The following is a 16,764-nucleotide window of genomic DNA, read 5'->3' as shown; positions in this document are numbered from 1 at the left end:
TCACAACATTACACGTTTCCAGGGTTATGTTATACTGCACCTGCAAAATGAAGTGATCAGAAAACGCAGCTAAGCCTGTAATAGGGGTGTTCTGTTACGAGTCTGGGTATCTGCTGATAGACGAGAGAGTCACAGAAACGTCACTCAGGCGTCCAGGTTTTATTAACAAGTTACAGGGAAAGGCAAGAGCAGTAGGTGGGTGGACGCCACCATGGTACCAACAATGGTAGCCCTAGTACGGGAAGACATATACACAAGTGTATATGAAGTCATAAATACAAAAAGGGAGATCCCGCTCCAGGAAACGTCTCCCTAACGCATTCTAAATATGCTTCTGTGGGACTCACAACCCCCTAAATTAAATCCCTTCCCTGTGATCCAAAGATCCCGGTTGCACACGGTGGTCCTAGGCCTTTGGTTCACTCACCTTGGTTAAGACGTGCAGTCATGTGTTTCAAACTGGTAGATGAAGAAGAACCAAGGACTGGCTTTTCAGCCCTTTTTTAAAAGCCAGAGTTAATTGATAATCAGATAGTCAATCAACACGTGGCCACATACTGCACATGGGTTTCAATTAGGCAGGTAGGGAATGCTAACCTTCCAGCCCTGCCATATCGAATACAAACTTTATTTCCAAATTATATTTAAAAAAAAAAAAGGTTTACAAACCCAACAAAACATTATCTACCTGTGGAGGGAACAGTTCGCTTATCAGTGGGTTTCAGGTCACTAACACAGTCTTTAGAACATAAGAACATAAGAACATAAGAAAGTTTACAAACGAGAGGAGGCCATTCGGCCCATCTTGCTCGTTTGGTTGTTAGTAGCTTATTGATCCCAAAATCTCATCAAGCAGCTTTAGGTCTGGGTGGCTTTAAAACAAGTTTGCATAGGCTGTGAAGTTGTCTGCAGCCTTTTGATTGTGTTATAGAAACGTAACTCACTCAGACTTTATTCTACCACAAAAGTTTTAAAACAGCAAAAATCCTGTATTTTTCTTTTCAGATGTATTATTAAACCATTGGGCATAATGCTGTACTGCATTTCTTTTGGAAGAGCGATTCTTGTAATACATGACCGTTCACTGGTACTTCGTAATTCAGTTTATTGCATGTCCTTTTCAAAAGCTGTCATTAAAACGAGTACTGTTAACCCTGAAAAGTGCATAACAGACCCCCTTCCTGTTTATTTGACCGTATTTATCCTGTACACTGTAGGTGGCACTTCAGTTGCATGAAGAGCTCCGTTGTGTGATGGAAAACTCTTCAGGAATGTGCAATTTGCTTATGAGACAAATAATCAAATGTGTGGGATCTGCACAAGAGTCTTTCATTTTAGCAGTAACATTATCTATCAAAGAAAGACTAAATGAGGATTGCTGGGAGAGAGGGTAAAGGGGCTTAGTGTTTAAGTAAACGTTATGATTTAAGTTTATGGTTATTAATTATGTATCAGTGTCCTTCACACACACACACACACACACACACACACACACACACACACACACACACAGAGCTTGCATTCCTTAATAGGTGTGCATCCTTTCAAAACCAACCGTGATCATCAAATTGTTTAAACTGATGTTTGGTAATGTTTCAATGAAGTGACTAGTATCTCATAACACCTTATTAAGTAACCATAGCTACGTTAGAGCCATTGGTGTTTGGTTTTGTTATGTTCCGATACCTAAATTTGCATATAACTTAGAAATCATTACTAAATAAGTTTGACAAATTGTTGCATACCTGTATCTAACACTGCGGTTCTAAGGTTTGTCACACAAATAAAAAAGATACTAATGTTCTGCAAGTATAGCCTTGTTCATCTTAAAACGTTGGACCTGTTCAGGTAAATCAGATAGGTAGACATTCATGTGGAATCTGTTTACCACTGGAGTACCATTAGAAAGGGTGCCTGATTTGATAGAATACAGGTAGTAGGACAAATGAGAGGAATGCACTAGAAATGAACATTTCTAATCACAGTGTGGCTACAACACAAGCTGCCTTAGTGTGAACTTCCCCACACAGCCAACAGCTGTCATTATAACAGTTTAGCAGGATCGGATACAGCCTTTTTTATTTTTATTTTTTTTTATCAGAAACAGTATTAGAGATAAAAAGCCATATATTTTTAAAGTGACTATTGAGAATTTGCTTTCTTCTTTTTTGTTTTTTAACAATTCTATATATTTTTACAGATTGCTTGTTTTAAAGGTACTGTATGCCATCTATGTAAAAATCAAATACATGTTGTAGTTACATTTTCAGTAATACAGTGTTTGACAAATGCTCACAACATGCAGGACATACGTTTCCAGGGTTCAGTTATACTGCACTAGCAAAATGAACTGATCAGAATAAGCAGATTTCACAGGAAATAGCCATTATAAAAACAAAACAGTAACTGCACTACAACAAATTAGTTCTTATTGCTCCATTTATTTTGTTTAGAATGTCACCCTTGATTTCTAAAGACCTGTGTTGCAACTCAGCTGAGTTGCATCCCGCTTTAGTGTCTTATTTTGCTGCTGCTGCTCTAGGATTTGCCTGTTATTGTCAGATTTTGAACTGTGAAACCTGCGGTGGGTTTCCTTTTTGACTAAATGAAGTTATTGGCCTTTGCCTGAAATAATTAAATAATTCCCAGTGTTGTATATATAATATAGTTATATATATATATATATATATATATATATATATATATATATATATATATATATATATATATATATATATATATACACACACACACACACACACACACACACACACACAGTGGCTCTCAAAGGTATTCACCCCCCTTGGACTTTTCCACATTTTATTGTGTTACAATATGGAATCAAAATGGATTTAATTAGGAGTTTTTGCCACTGATCAACATATAAAAAGTCCATAATGTCAAAGTGAAAAATAAAATCTACAAACTGTAGATGGGCCACTCCAGGACATTGACCTTTTTGTTTTTAAGCCACTCTAGTGTGGCTTTGGCTGTATCTTTGGGGTCATTGTCCTGCTGGAAGATAAATCTTCTCCCAAGTCCCAGGTCTCTTGCAGACTTCAGCAGGTTTTCCTCCAAGATTTCTCTGTACTTTACTGCATCCATTTTGCCCTCTGTCTTCACAAGCTTTCCAGGCCCTGACGCAGAGAAGCATCCCCATGGCATGATGCTGCCACCACCATGTTTCACGGCAGGGATGGTGTTCTCAGGATGATGTGCAGTGTTAGGCTTGCGCCAAACATAGCGCTTACCGTTGAGGCCAAAAAGCTCTATTTTGGTCTCATCAGACCAAAGAATCTTCTTCCACTTGGTCTCAGAGTCTCCCACATGCCTTTTGGAAAACTCGAGCTGAGATTTGATATGAGTTTTTTTCAACAATGGCTTTCTTTTTGCCACTCTCCCATAAAGGCCAGTTTTGTGAAGCACCCGGGCTATTACCATATGCACAGTGTCTCCCAGCTCTGCCGTGGAAGATTGTAACTCCTCTTTAGAGTTGCCATAGGCCTCTTGGTGGCCTATTTTACTAATGCCCTTCTCGCACGGATACTCAGTTTATGAGGACGGTCTGTTCTAGACAGATTCACAGTTGTGCCATGTTCTCTCCATTCTCTCCGGGGGATATTCAATGCCTTGGAAATATTCTTATATCCTACTCCTGATTGGTGCTTTTGAAGAACCTTATTCCAGATTTGCTTTGAATGTTCCTTCGTCTTCATAATGCAGTTTTTGTTAGGAAATGTACTAACCAACTGTGGGACTTCCCAGAGACAGGTGTATTTAACCTGAAATCATGTGAAACACCTTAACTCCACACAGGTGGACTCCATTCAAATAATTATGTGACTTCTAAAGACAATTGGTTGCACCAGAGCTTATTTAGGTGTGTCATAGCAAAGGGGGTGAATACTTATGCAATCAATTATTTTCTCTTTTATATCTGTAATTAATTTAGAACAATTTGTAGATTTTATTTTTCACTTTGACATTATGGACTTTTTTTGTATTGATCAGTGACAAAAACTCCTAATTAAATCCATTTTGATTCCATGTTGTAACACAATAAAATGTGGAAAAGTCCAAGGGGGGTGAATACTTTTGAGAGCCATTGTGTGTGTGTGTGTGTGTGTGTGTGTGTGTGTGTGTGTGTGTGTGTGTGTGTGTGTGTGTGTGTGTGTGTGTATATATATATATATATATATATATATATATATATATATATATATATATATATATATATAATGCAACCTTACCTTTTGCTAGTTCTGATTCACACTTGACTAAACATATTAAAGTTTTGGAAATCACGTCCATCAAGACAAAAGAAAATGCTGGGTAGCTTGCAGCAGTCAGGGTAAGTTTGTTTGACGGTATTTCATCTGATGTGGACCATTAATGCCGACGGACCACTTGCGGTACCTGTGGCCTCAACTGAGGTTTAACCATTAACCTGTCCCTCCTGCAACACTCAAATGCTTATACGGAAGTACTACACCTGTCATATCTTAGTGATATATTTTTTACATCCATTTAAGGCAGAGTGTTGTGTAATAGTGGCTAGGCTTACAGTTTCACTCTTGTTGACTCGCTGTTCTTAGAGATTAGACTTGTTGGAGAGCTCTATTGATGAAACGGGTGCTCAAAAAAGGAATCTGCACACAGACCTCTATATTAGTCATTACAGTAGTGCTGAGTTGCTGCATTGTTTCTAATAGCAGGTACATGTTGTGATGAAGTACAGTGCTGGGGGGTAGCACACAGGGAATTATTCCTAATGATGTTTATAGATGTTTTGAGGAAAATAGGAACATGTTGAACTAGGGAAATCAGTTTAACCTGTGAGTAAATTGTTATTAGAAATAAAAATACTGTATAGGGATACCACTCCTGATGTTTAAACAAGGGTAAATAGATGTCATGGAAATAAATACAATAAATAACTTCTTCGTGAAAAGGCTTATGTTGCTGTTTGTGAGACTCCATAACCCTAGTTTAGTTAAGGGATAATGGCATTCCTGTGTTGTGAGTTGAGGACATTATTTGAATGAGGGAGTCCATTATTACAGAGGGACAAGCCACAGCAATGCCATTATAACTATTATACGACCATCTTTGTAAAGTTACTTATTTAGTTATCTTAGTCGGTCTGAAATAGAAATAGTTCTGTTCCGTTATAATTCCCAATAAAGAACATGCACTTTGGATCCAGTATATTGCCTAACTTACATGACCTGAAGCAGAGCAATTGAATCATTCTATTTCATCCCCCACCTCCACTAAATGGTACTACAGTCTGGTTCTGTGAGAAACTAAAGACATTTTTAATTGTTTGTTAATATCTTTGGGTGACTTTTTACATCAGATTTTTGAGGGAGGTTTGGGGGGATTATTGCATATCCTACCTCTAACGATGCCATTGTGTTAATGTGCTTTGAGCAAATATGTAGTAATATAGTTGGGAAGTGTATTAATAGGCAAGGTTTAAAGCAAAGGAGCCTACTGTTTGTTATACATATGCTAGGAAAAAGGATGTGTTACAGCTGCAGTACAAATTAGTCTGCTTTGTGAGCAAATAAATTCCATTAGATTGCTGGGTTGATGCCCTACAGATGTTCCAGGGGCAATCATGTACTGAACACTATAATCTACAACAAACATTGCATTCCTTAAACCTCATGGGCCTAATGAAATGGTCAGTGGCTTTAGAGGTTAAAAACATCTGCTGTCAATTTTCAAGATCATTACAACTCTTTTAAATGTGGCAGAGAAAAGTCAGCTATTTGTATTAAATGTCATCTAATAATAGTCCTTCAAGAATTTTCAGTTAACCAGAAAAAAAGCTGTTCTTAGTGAATAGTATATAGCTATGTACCCTGCATTTAAAGTTGCATTTGTGTCAAGTACTGTCCTGCATGGCTGCAGTATATGTTTTTTAGATGTCCTTTGTCTGACAGCTTGACAAAACGCAGACCATTAAAAAAAAAAAAAGAAATTATAAATGTCAAGCAATCAATTAACCCTGGTAAAGATGTGAGCATTGAAAAGTGCAACATTAAACAAAAAAACATTCACATCTCAGTACTATAATGTAGTCTGTATTGTCCATAAACATGACCGTTTACTCTCATTCCTTCAGGAAAGTTAGGAGTGGAAATCTGCAGTAAAGTCCCATTGTTATTGAGACTAAGCACCTACCAACCGAGAGCATACTGTGAGCACTCTATCAAAATCTGAACAAGTTTTGCGACTTGCATATATTCAGGTAGTTGGTATCACGTGAATCAGTCAACCATTTATACACATGTGCTGCATAATGTATTTCCAGTCTTTTTGTCCAACATGGAGGTCATCCAAGGGGGAATGCAGCTGGGCTCTTACAATGCAATAGTATCCTGTAATAGAATAGCAAAGAAATGAAAGACCTTATGCATGCTGGAACATTTCTCCCATTTTATTGAATAGTTCCGTCCTATTAAAACCATTATGTGTTAGACTTCCTTCCTGCAAAAAGAGTTCCTGGTTTAAATATTAGTTAAAAAGCCCCATCAACTTTCGTTTTAGTTTCAACGAGCAACAGTATATCATTCACTTTACCGCTGGAGGATAATATAATGATAAGGAATTGTAACACTACTGGTGCTGCCCATGCCATGAAATATCACTGATAATCATTAGGGAAAGATATAGGAGCTATTTGTTAAAGACTATCACAGCACAGCAAGTCATTAAAAAGTTCTATGTTAATTGGTAAAGATTTAATGCATAACAGAGTAAGACTGTTAAGCATGTAAAGTACTTTTTAAAATAATTTTTAAATGTACAAAAGACCTTTCACCACTGCAGTTAAATATTGGTATTGTCAGGCAAATGCATAGTGCAATAAAAAAAACATTTGGAGATGCCGTTTGCAAATGACGCGTGTTCATATGGTCAGTATTTGCAGTGCTGTAGGCTGAGCTTGTGATGCGGCTTGGATGAAAGCTATATATAAGACACAGGGGTATGGTGTACCCCGTTACAGAGGTCAGTAGCAATTCAGTAACATTTTTGAGAGACTCTAACAGCAATAATGTCAAGGTAATCTGTTAAAAAACTAAAACTATATTTTTGAAAAAGCATGAATTCTTCTGTTGAGATGGCTGACAAGTGAGTGACATAGAGGAATCGTGGTATTTCTCAAAATTGTTCTGTTGCAATGCCACAAACTCCTCAGTGACTTCAGTACTCCCACATCTGTGCTTAGGTCCATTGTTTTAGACTGCAGAAGTTTATTGGTTTCATTTATTCTTGTAAGGATTTTACTCCAAAATACTGTCATAAATGCAGTCTCCAATTGATCCATGGTGTCAACTAACAAGTTTGTCTCTGTTCATGTGTCGCTCTTCTGCAGAGTGTCCGCACCAAGAGCCTATAGGACAGATCGGTAGCTTTTGTAGTTGAAAAAAACATACAGTTTTTGGCCAAATGCAAAAAATGTAATTCCATCAGTGCACAACTCTACGGAATACTTTCCAAACATGTTGTGAAAAGTTGGCTTGATCTTTATAGGATTGGTTATCCAATATGCTTAGCGTAACAAGCTGAACATTTCCCTCAGAATTACAGCAAGCCTCCGAGTGTGGAGTTGCTGATTTCCAGAGTGGTCAGTAAGGTGAATTTACTGTACTAGAAGGTGGCTAAAACCAAACATGTCCCTGTTGCTGTGCTAATAAGCCAAACAAATGTTTTCAGTAACATTTCCCCAGGTCCAATAAATTGGAATTTTGTTTACTTAATGCTATGGTTGATTTGATATATTTTAAGGATCAGATCCAAATCACAGTACATTTGAACTCATCACTCTTGTTTAACAAGATTTGCAAATTAAATATATGTGGAAATGACTTTAAAGCACATTTTGCTTTAGGGCACTATCAGAGTGAAAAGTTATTTCCTATAAAACTGAGGCGATCCAAGCATTAGGACCTTCAGTGCATGCTAAAAAATGTATTTCTTTCCAATTGTGCCTGCAAATTTGTTTATCATGCAGTAGGTAAAAATATTATGTAGTTTTACGTATCATGTAATTTCTCATACTATTTTAGGGTGAGCTATCATTCTAAGCTGTTCTGGGTTATGTTGCTCAATACTGAGATATATGAGTGCTGGGATTAGTAAGTAGAGCTGACAGAGTTGAAAGGTCGCACCATCACATAATTTGACTAGAAGCTCAAAGCAGCCCAAATGCAGATTTAGTGAAAAATGGTAATAAATCTACATTTGAGCAAGAAATGCATTTGTTTCCTGCAACACCAAAAAAATAGTAAAGGAAGTATGCAAATGTGGTGTTACTCTTGCCCCCGGATATAACACCATGCAATGTCATTGTTTTTACATGTATCCTTGTAAAATTGAAATAATTGAAGACAGTGTTCCCTATATGGACAGTATAGCTGTCCTCACAGCAGACCAATAATGGGAAGGACATTAGTTTAAATACATTATTGAACAACAGTTTTCAAGTCCCACTAGATCTGTAGAATGGGCAGAAATGCTAAAGTATTTTTTGACAAGGTACCAAGACCCTTGAGCTGAAGTACACACCATGAAAAAAAGATACACAATTTAGTCGAAGCAAAGTGAAAGCACGGTGAGACATAGACAAGCAAGGCCAATTTCAGAAAACCAACCCTGTTTTGAGCCGCACACTCGGTTTACTTTCGCAGTGCTAGACCAAAGCTCTTCCATTTGTATGTGTTTTCTGGTGAGAAATATCAGAATCTAATGAAAAAGCTTGACATCTTATTTTTTATTCATGGAATAAATAGTTTCCTCAGTGCATCCATTATATTGCAATGTATAACAAAGTGCACATGCATATTTTCAATTGTATTTGAAGAGACTACACATTCTTTTTGCTTCTTTGTTCTGAATGCATTGATTACCTGTCCGATATTCGATTAGGAAATTGGTTGCAGATTGTACCTCTAGTAAAGTTCCATAAATGTACTGCAATGCTTAATTGAAAATCCATCCTGCTTAATGCCTTGCGCTCGATTCAGGTCTATATAGCTTGCTATAAACCCTTACGTCACCTCATTGTATGGTCAAATACTGTAACTCTCAGCGAAGTGCTCTAGGCCTATGTAAACAATAGAGATCCCTTGACTGTAGACTAAAGGGTGTAGCTCCAAGGATCAGGTTGAACTTCACCTGGTCTGTGAGAAAAAAAAATCTTTATGGCAGTGTGTCACAAAGACGGCTGGAGTGGGGGACGTCCGACCAGAAACAGGAAAATAAACAGAGAGAGATGTGGAGTTTGGTGAAGCTGAGCTAATGCTTTCACTCAGTATTTAATAAATAAACAGAACAGAAAATAAACGGTGGTAACAAACAAAAACACAAGGACACGGCACATTCGCCAAAACAAAAGAGATAAACAAAACACGGTGAGCTTCTTTAACGATTATTATTTTATTATTTATTCTCATTACCTCCGTCTCCAATCCCGTTCTCCACTCACCGAACACACAACCTCGAGTATGTGAAAACATGTTGCTTTTATGCAGCTGTACCGAGACTCGACCTCTAATCAATCATTCAATTGGAGTCGGTACATTGCGGTACAACTGCACATGAATTAATAAAGTGCAATTCCCTGTGCTCACATATTATTACATTTTACTTGCACGTGAAGTGCTGTGCAATCCTCGTGCCTAAATACAAATATACATTTTAAACACTTGTGTTACACAGACCCATTTATATCCTGTGTACCAATGACTATACACCAACATTAACACACAACAGATAACACAAAATACACACAGGGGCGGGCACTTTGCCACACAATGCCAGTGCTTGCATTGTATTTTATTGAAACAATATTGCTAATAAAAATATACCTTCTCTGTATGTTCTGTATCATTAGAATTTAGGATCTCTTGAGAATTCCAGATGGAAATTTGTCATGTATTGCATTAACATTGTTCAATTTTTTTGTCAGGGATCGTTAATTGTTATCTATATGCAAACTCAAAGCTTTACTTTACGTAACACAGATGAGTATTTGTGTGTGTTCTTGTGTTCTATTTTAGCTAACCTATTTAATGTAATCCTCTTATGAATCACAGAAAGACGACTGAAAAATAAAGTTTGTACTTTTCTAAAATGTTATGGTGTAGTTTGTCGAGTAAAGGACCTCAAAATCAGAATGATGAATTGCAAGTTAGATTCCCTCTGCCACAGTAAAGTAATTTGAGAGGATGTTTCCATTAACACAGTTTAAATCAAGCTATTTATTTATTTTATCCAGCATGCCAGTTTAAAACACTTTCTCCAGAGCCCTCCATCTTTAGCAATTAAAGGGAATTAGTGTTTAAAATTTATGTTGATTAGTTATATTTTTTCAAGCACTTACTGTTACTGAAAGGTTGATGGACTGCAGTTGGATGGCGTACAGTGCTGCAGCTGAACCAGTTCTGTCATGAAATATGTCAGGAAATATGTCAGGAATTCTGTCGGGAAATCTGTCAGGAATGCTGTCAGGAATTCTGTCAGGCACTAGTCACTGACTTCTTGCCAGCTAAAACAAAATAAACTTTTGCTAGGTCTAGAAACCAAAATGATCAGTTGCATTTATTTAAACTGTCCTGCAACATGTATAGTAATTTCAAGTGCACTGCTTCAGTCCCACATTCATTATTTGCATTAAAAAAGCCATCCGTGGGGTACCTGTGACTCAGGCCATCCTGTATAGGCATTATAGTCGTGCCATGAGGAACTTGCTGTCAACATTCAAACTGAGCATTTCAAATTAGGTTGAAAAAAATTAAAGGGCAAATCAATAAAATAAAACTAAAGAAAAAGAAAAAAAGCAAACACGATGTACAGTGCCCGGGATTCTGCCTTGAGCAGCCTTATTTAGAATTGGAAATTAGGAGAACTTTTTTTTTAAGCAGCTCTCCTTGAGTATAAAGGTCAAAGATGACACTTATGTTACAAAAGGCTGTTAAAGAGTCCCTGTAATATTGAATAAGAGAGAAGGGGCTGGTTCAAGTACAACAGGGGCAAACCTATACATAAATACATACAGTATAGTCAGTAAACTACATACAGTGAATACAGTTGTACATACATAAAGCACACAACACACACACATTCAATGTACTGTAAATGTGCGTTGGAGAACAAGGAAATGGAAGTTGTTTGGTCTAAGAACAAAGCTTTGGTTGTTCCCCTGCAATTAATTACTAGAAAGTAATTAAGTTCAGGTTTTGTGATGTTTGGTCAATGCTTATTGTATTTATTGTCTTGTGGTGGTGCACAGTTGTTTATATTTATACACAATTCGGTGGCCTACACATAATTCCATAACTTGTGGTCATCTGAATGCATTCATGTGGTTAGTTTTGCATGTCTTTCCATGACTTTTTTTGCAGCTTGTAGCACTTTATTTTTTTTCTTCTAGGGGAATGCCCTTGGTATTAAATGCAACCAGGAGCATATAATTCCTTGGCAATCAATACTTCAAGCATCGCTAGCGCCCAACGATATTCAAACATTGTGTAAATATACCAGCTGGGAAAGTGACACAATTAAGCCTGGCTAAGAAGAATAACAGGCCCTTTCAAAGTCTTCAGAGAATTTGACATTTACATATGTTTCAACTGAAAGGATGCCACTTCAGCCTCAATTCGCCCATTCTAGCCCTCTGGTTACCAGGGTCACATAAGATTCAACTCAGCCTAGCGAGTCACAAAACAACACCCCAAAACAGACCATTCATTTGTCACTGACAAAAGTCTCAGATCAAAACAGAATTATAGTGAATGAGGATGAAAGCTTATTGACACTTTTGAGTCCCGCTCTGGAGTATAAAATTCATGGTAAATACATGGGAGCAAATTAAGCCTGACCTTTAATTTTACTTTGCTGGAGTTCACTAAGCCTTGGGGGCGGTACATAGAGGTACAACCAGAAAACCATTTCCTATGTGAATATTGTCCATGACTATTAAACACTCAATAGTACTGAACTAAAGAATACTAAAATACATTCTAGTCGAAACGTTTGGCACTGAAGTGTTGTTTCTTTTTAGTAATCCTTAATTGAATATCATAATAATCAACAATAATGCAGAAGAGTGGGCTTAAGCAGAAATGGGGCAAAAGCAGTGTCTTTGCCATAGAGAGTCTACCCAACTATGATAGCAGGTTGACCTGCTGCAATGACATCATAGTTAATGCAAGCGCACTTTCAATTAGTAGAAAGACAAAGAGAACCTAGAAAGAGAACCCAGCAATGGAAGGAAAACCATTTTACACATTCATGAAGCATGCGCTTACCAGAGTGCATTCCAGTCCTTTGCATTCACCAGCAAGCGTGCTAGTGATTCATGCCACTGGTCCTCGAGTTTAAGGGCTCTCAAAGGGATTGTAGACATGCAGTTAATTTATCATTTTTCACACTGCATGCCTTCATATTAAAAGTTTAAAAGAACTATTTCAATGCATATTTTTGGAATAGGTGTTTCTATGTTTCCTGTTTTCTTTCTTGTTGCGTGCATTATTGTTGTGTGACTGGTTGGCGATAATCATTTTTACTGCACTGTTTGGGTTGTTAGGCTCCAAGCATTTTATTTTTTGTTTGTTTGTTTGTTTTAAATAAACATAAACAGATGGATATTGAGGTTGTGAAAATCAAGCACATAACAGTGGACGTGAATCTCTACAGTGTATTTTGGTATGTAAAAATGTGTTAAACACCAAAGTGCCTTTACACGCTGAACTGAGATGCTGCAAAAGAGATTATGTTACCTATGATTACCAAGAATTTATAAGTATTTCTGGTTCTTTTTTTCTTTTCAGATATGGAAAAATAGTGTCAACAAAGGCCATCCTAGACAAAAACACAAATCAGTGCAAAGGTATGTATATCTAGCTTTGTCAGATATGTTTGCATTTGCATATTCTCCTGCTTCCCTAAATGTTCTGAACTGTACAGGGACATATTTTTTGTGAAAGGGTTGCATTTTAGAGTCTTATATAAAATGCACTGTTTTAAGCAGCAAAAAATAAACACGTTGACAAGGAAGCGTCAAGGTTAAAATCGATGTTCCGACTGATGGCCTCTTGTCAGGAAATGCTCAACAAGAGAAAAAAATAAACTGCCCTCTCTTTCCTAAGCACCGACATTTCATTAAGGTCTGATGCTTTTTTCTTTGTATTTCCTTTTTTTCCCCTGCATGAACCCTTCAAGGCAGCAGTTCTTTGACTTTACTGTGGAAGATAGACTGAAGCATTACACAAGATTAATCTACTCTCCCGCAGGCACTGACTTTCCAAGAAAACAATGGAACTAGGGAATTGTAAAAGTCACACACTTAGGAGGCATACAAAACTACTTCAATACCTGCTGTTATTTTTATTTTACTTTTAATGGTAAATATATCACCCTCATTCTTGTATTAGTCCGCCAAGCCTCAACTGAGATGCCACATATTGTGTACAATATATAACTCATTGTGTATACAGTTAGGCAGGATGAGGGGAGGCAGAGCAATTTATACCTGAGATGCTCCAGGTCAGTGGCCTCCAAGGTGAGCCACTGCCTCATCCCTGAGCAACAATTGTTATTTCTTTTGGAGAGCAAGAGAGCAGTGTTACTGTCTACTATAGTTTGGTTTCTGTGCCTCCTTTGTACTTAATAGACAAGGGCAAAACCTTTAAAATGGGAATACAGTCAAAAGTAAACTGAAGCCCACTCTGTTTTAAAACAGACTTAAAATAAACATTTATCTAGGGGATGCTACTTTTGGTCCAGTCCAAAGAACACAGAGAGAAAAGTAGTTTGTTCCTTTTGCATTTCATGAGGCTTGTGGCCAAGTCAAACCATTTCCCCTAGGAGGGCCCCTATTTTGTCTTTCTTTTTCTCATGACCTGACAAGTTGGTAAGCCCAAATTAATTGGAAAGCAGACATTACATTATTAAAGAGTTACCCCCTCAGTTCCAGTGCACCTGCTTTAGTGGAGATGGGTGCCGACAGTATTGCAGACTGAAAGAAATTTTGCTAAGAACAGAAGAACACTAAACATTGGTTTATGACTCTTCCATGGCTACCACATAACAGAGGCATTTCACAATTAGTTTTTTTCTTTCTTATGGGATATAAATCTCTGGTTATAGTGGCCCATGCTTATGTAACTGGATAAATAAAGAGTATAATGCTGTTTCCGGGTACCTACTCACCTGAAGCATGGGACTCCCTTTGTAGCATACAGGACTTTAACTGGTGTCAGGATGAATTATTGTACCTGCTGCACAGAGAATCAATATAACAGGAATATACTTCACCCAATCAGAAGGAACTTTGCTTGATGATTTTGTTTTTAAAACATTAGTTGTTACCCCTCTAAAGATGGATTTGGGCATGAGCAAGTGAAACAAGTTATGGCTCCTGGTTATCTATGTATGATTATGTATAGAAAGAAATCCTTACACTAAAATTAGGGTTAGTGGAAAGTAAATGGATATATATAAAAAAAAAAAAAAAAGCAGTGCATTGTAAATGCTTTCCGTTTTTCATTACCGAGCAGAGGCATCTGAAGACTGGTATGTTTCGGACAAACAACATGAGTAATGGATGTTTCACAGTGCAGTTTCCATACCTCATACCAAAGGAATGCAGAACAGTTAATATGCCAACAAAATCTGTGCAGCCGCCTTTTTCCAAGTATGAATTACTGTCCTGCTGCAGTAAACTGTTTAATAATAGTGTAATGTACAGTACATAGGCTTTTCTTATATTTTGATAAAGCAGGAGACACATTAACACTCAAATTATGTTCAAGCTGAAACAGCCTGTAGCAAAGACTACAAACCATGCACATTGCTCTTGTTTTAACACGTATAAAAGTATTTTATTCAGTGAATAAATGGTTAAGAAGCATTGAAACAGACAGGGGCACAAGACGATGAACAGAGGTTTATTTAATTAGACTTTTTCATCAATATACCTCAAGAGCTAACCACTGCTTCAAGGGATTTTTATTTATATTTATTTATTTATTTTTTTTTGGTGACTTTACAACAGAATTTTGTAGAAACTAATGGTGATTTATTTGTATAGTCAGGACTTTTTTAACTAACATTTGGCTAGTGCTTGTGGTCCTCTTTACCACCGTAAGGTGCTGCTCACAAGAAGTATACCATACCATAAAAAGATGTTATGAATACCGTAGTACATAACGTATAATAGTGCAGTTACAGACACACCTCAGGCCTGCTCCCAGTTTCCAACTTCAAATTACCACCTCTGCCATTTCTCGGTTAGGCACAGAGAGTCCGGAATTGAGGACGAGTGCAAAACATTGGAAAATAGTAGGGTATATAAATCTGGATGTTTGAAAAGATTTAAATGCAAAACGGTCATCGCCATTTCTTTTGGAGAAGCTGAATGATAATTTCTGTTCTGAAGATCAACAAACAAGAACATTTTCCTACTCTTTTAGCTAGTAAGTTATATGGGTACCTAGTGGAAGTCATATATTTTTCTTTCTTTCATTTTTTCCAAGCTGTGGTGGGAGACTCGCCGCACATTTACAAGAAAATCCCCAAAAGGTTTTTACGAGTCAGACCACAGGCATTACAAGATACTGCTGACCGAGGGGACATTTTTCCTCAATGAGCCGAGTGCCAAAGGAAATGACTCCAGCATTTAAAGGACTTCCATTTCCTGTGTGGAAGATAGCTCTAGTGCTGAGACTAACCATTCCGACTGACCTTCAGCCAGTAGTTAGGGGAACTGAGAAATTAGGACAGAAAAGTTAGCCCTTTATTAAATGATTTCCATTTTATTTTTGGATCCAAACTGCCTGATACAAATGTAAATATCCCAGCCCTCTCCCTTACTCTTGTTAGCAGTGGTGACTGACCTGGGGGAAGCTGGCCTTGCTCTGCACTCTCTGTTTGAGATGCCCTTTACACAAGTCTGCAGGGGTTTGACGCCAGTGCTAGAGTGTCTTAAGATCAGATTTGCTAAATCTTTGTGTTGCCCTATTGCAAAAAGGGCTTATCTATGCAGTGTGCCATATGCACCCCCCCTTTCTAATCTTTTCCAGACATTCCCTAGTGGACATCATATTCATAAAGTCTGTATATTTAAAGTTAGAATTAATTTAAAAAGGTTGGTAGCTGATGAGCTCGCTAAACATAAGCTTTTTTATGTAAAGAGTATAATAAAAAACACTGTTTGGAAAAAGAAAATCATGAGATGAAACTGAGTTAAAGATGTATTGTATATCTCTCCAATGATGCAAGTAGTAGCAGAATCATACTTGCTTGGCATTGATGTAATAAAAGCTAAGGGGGAGGAACAAAGTAGTGCTTGGAAGGCTTAATGGCTGAATCTTATCAACAGACAAAAAGGAATTACAGTATACTTTACTCACCATATGAACATGACTGTGAGCCATTGCAGCTTCAGTGCCTGCTTTTATGAATATGATTACACAGGATAAAGAACGATAAGTGTTGAATCTGCATATCCCTAAACACTGCCAGATTCTTTACATATACTGCCAGTTGTTCTTTTAACATTGTAAGTCACAATGACAAATGTTTTGAATGATGACTTCTTTAGTTAGATTGTTTACCTAATTGTTGAAAATGGTAACACTCACAAGCCATTATGAACAACACTAAAAGCAAATTAGTTGTCTATCATAGACTTGTGGAGAGGGGGATTACTGTATTTCTCAGTGCCATGAATAACACTCTGTCACAAAG

General features: G+C 37.3%; 1 protein-coding gene across 7 annotated transcripts in view; it reads left to right on the top strand.

Annotated features, from left to right (window-relative positions):
• The window catches only part of rbms3 (RNA binding motif, single stranded interacting protein), a 362,894-nt gene that overhangs the window by 189,331 nt on the left and 156,799 nt on the right, over nt 1-16,764 (top strand). For all 7 annotated transcript variants that reach the window (XM_041244823.1, XM_041244820.1, XM_041244822.1 and 4 more), the window contains one exon: nt 12,846-12,904. In XM_041244823.1, coding sequence (XP_041100757.1) covers nt 12,846-12,904 — 59 coding nt within the window. The remainder of the gene's footprint in view (nt 1-12,845; nt 12,905-16,764) is intronic.

The sequence above is a fragment of the Polyodon spathula genome, chromosome 3 (genome assembly GCF_017654505.1).
Source record: "Polyodon spathula isolate WHYD16114869_AA chromosome 3, ASM1765450v1, whole genome shotgun sequence".
In the NCBI taxonomy this organism is placed as follows: domain Eukaryota; kingdom Metazoa; phylum Chordata; class Actinopteri; order Acipenseriformes; family Polyodontidae; genus Polyodon; species Polyodon spathula.
The sequence above is the reverse complement of the archived record's forward strand: the minus strand, read 5'-3'. Positions and strand labels throughout refer to the sequence as shown.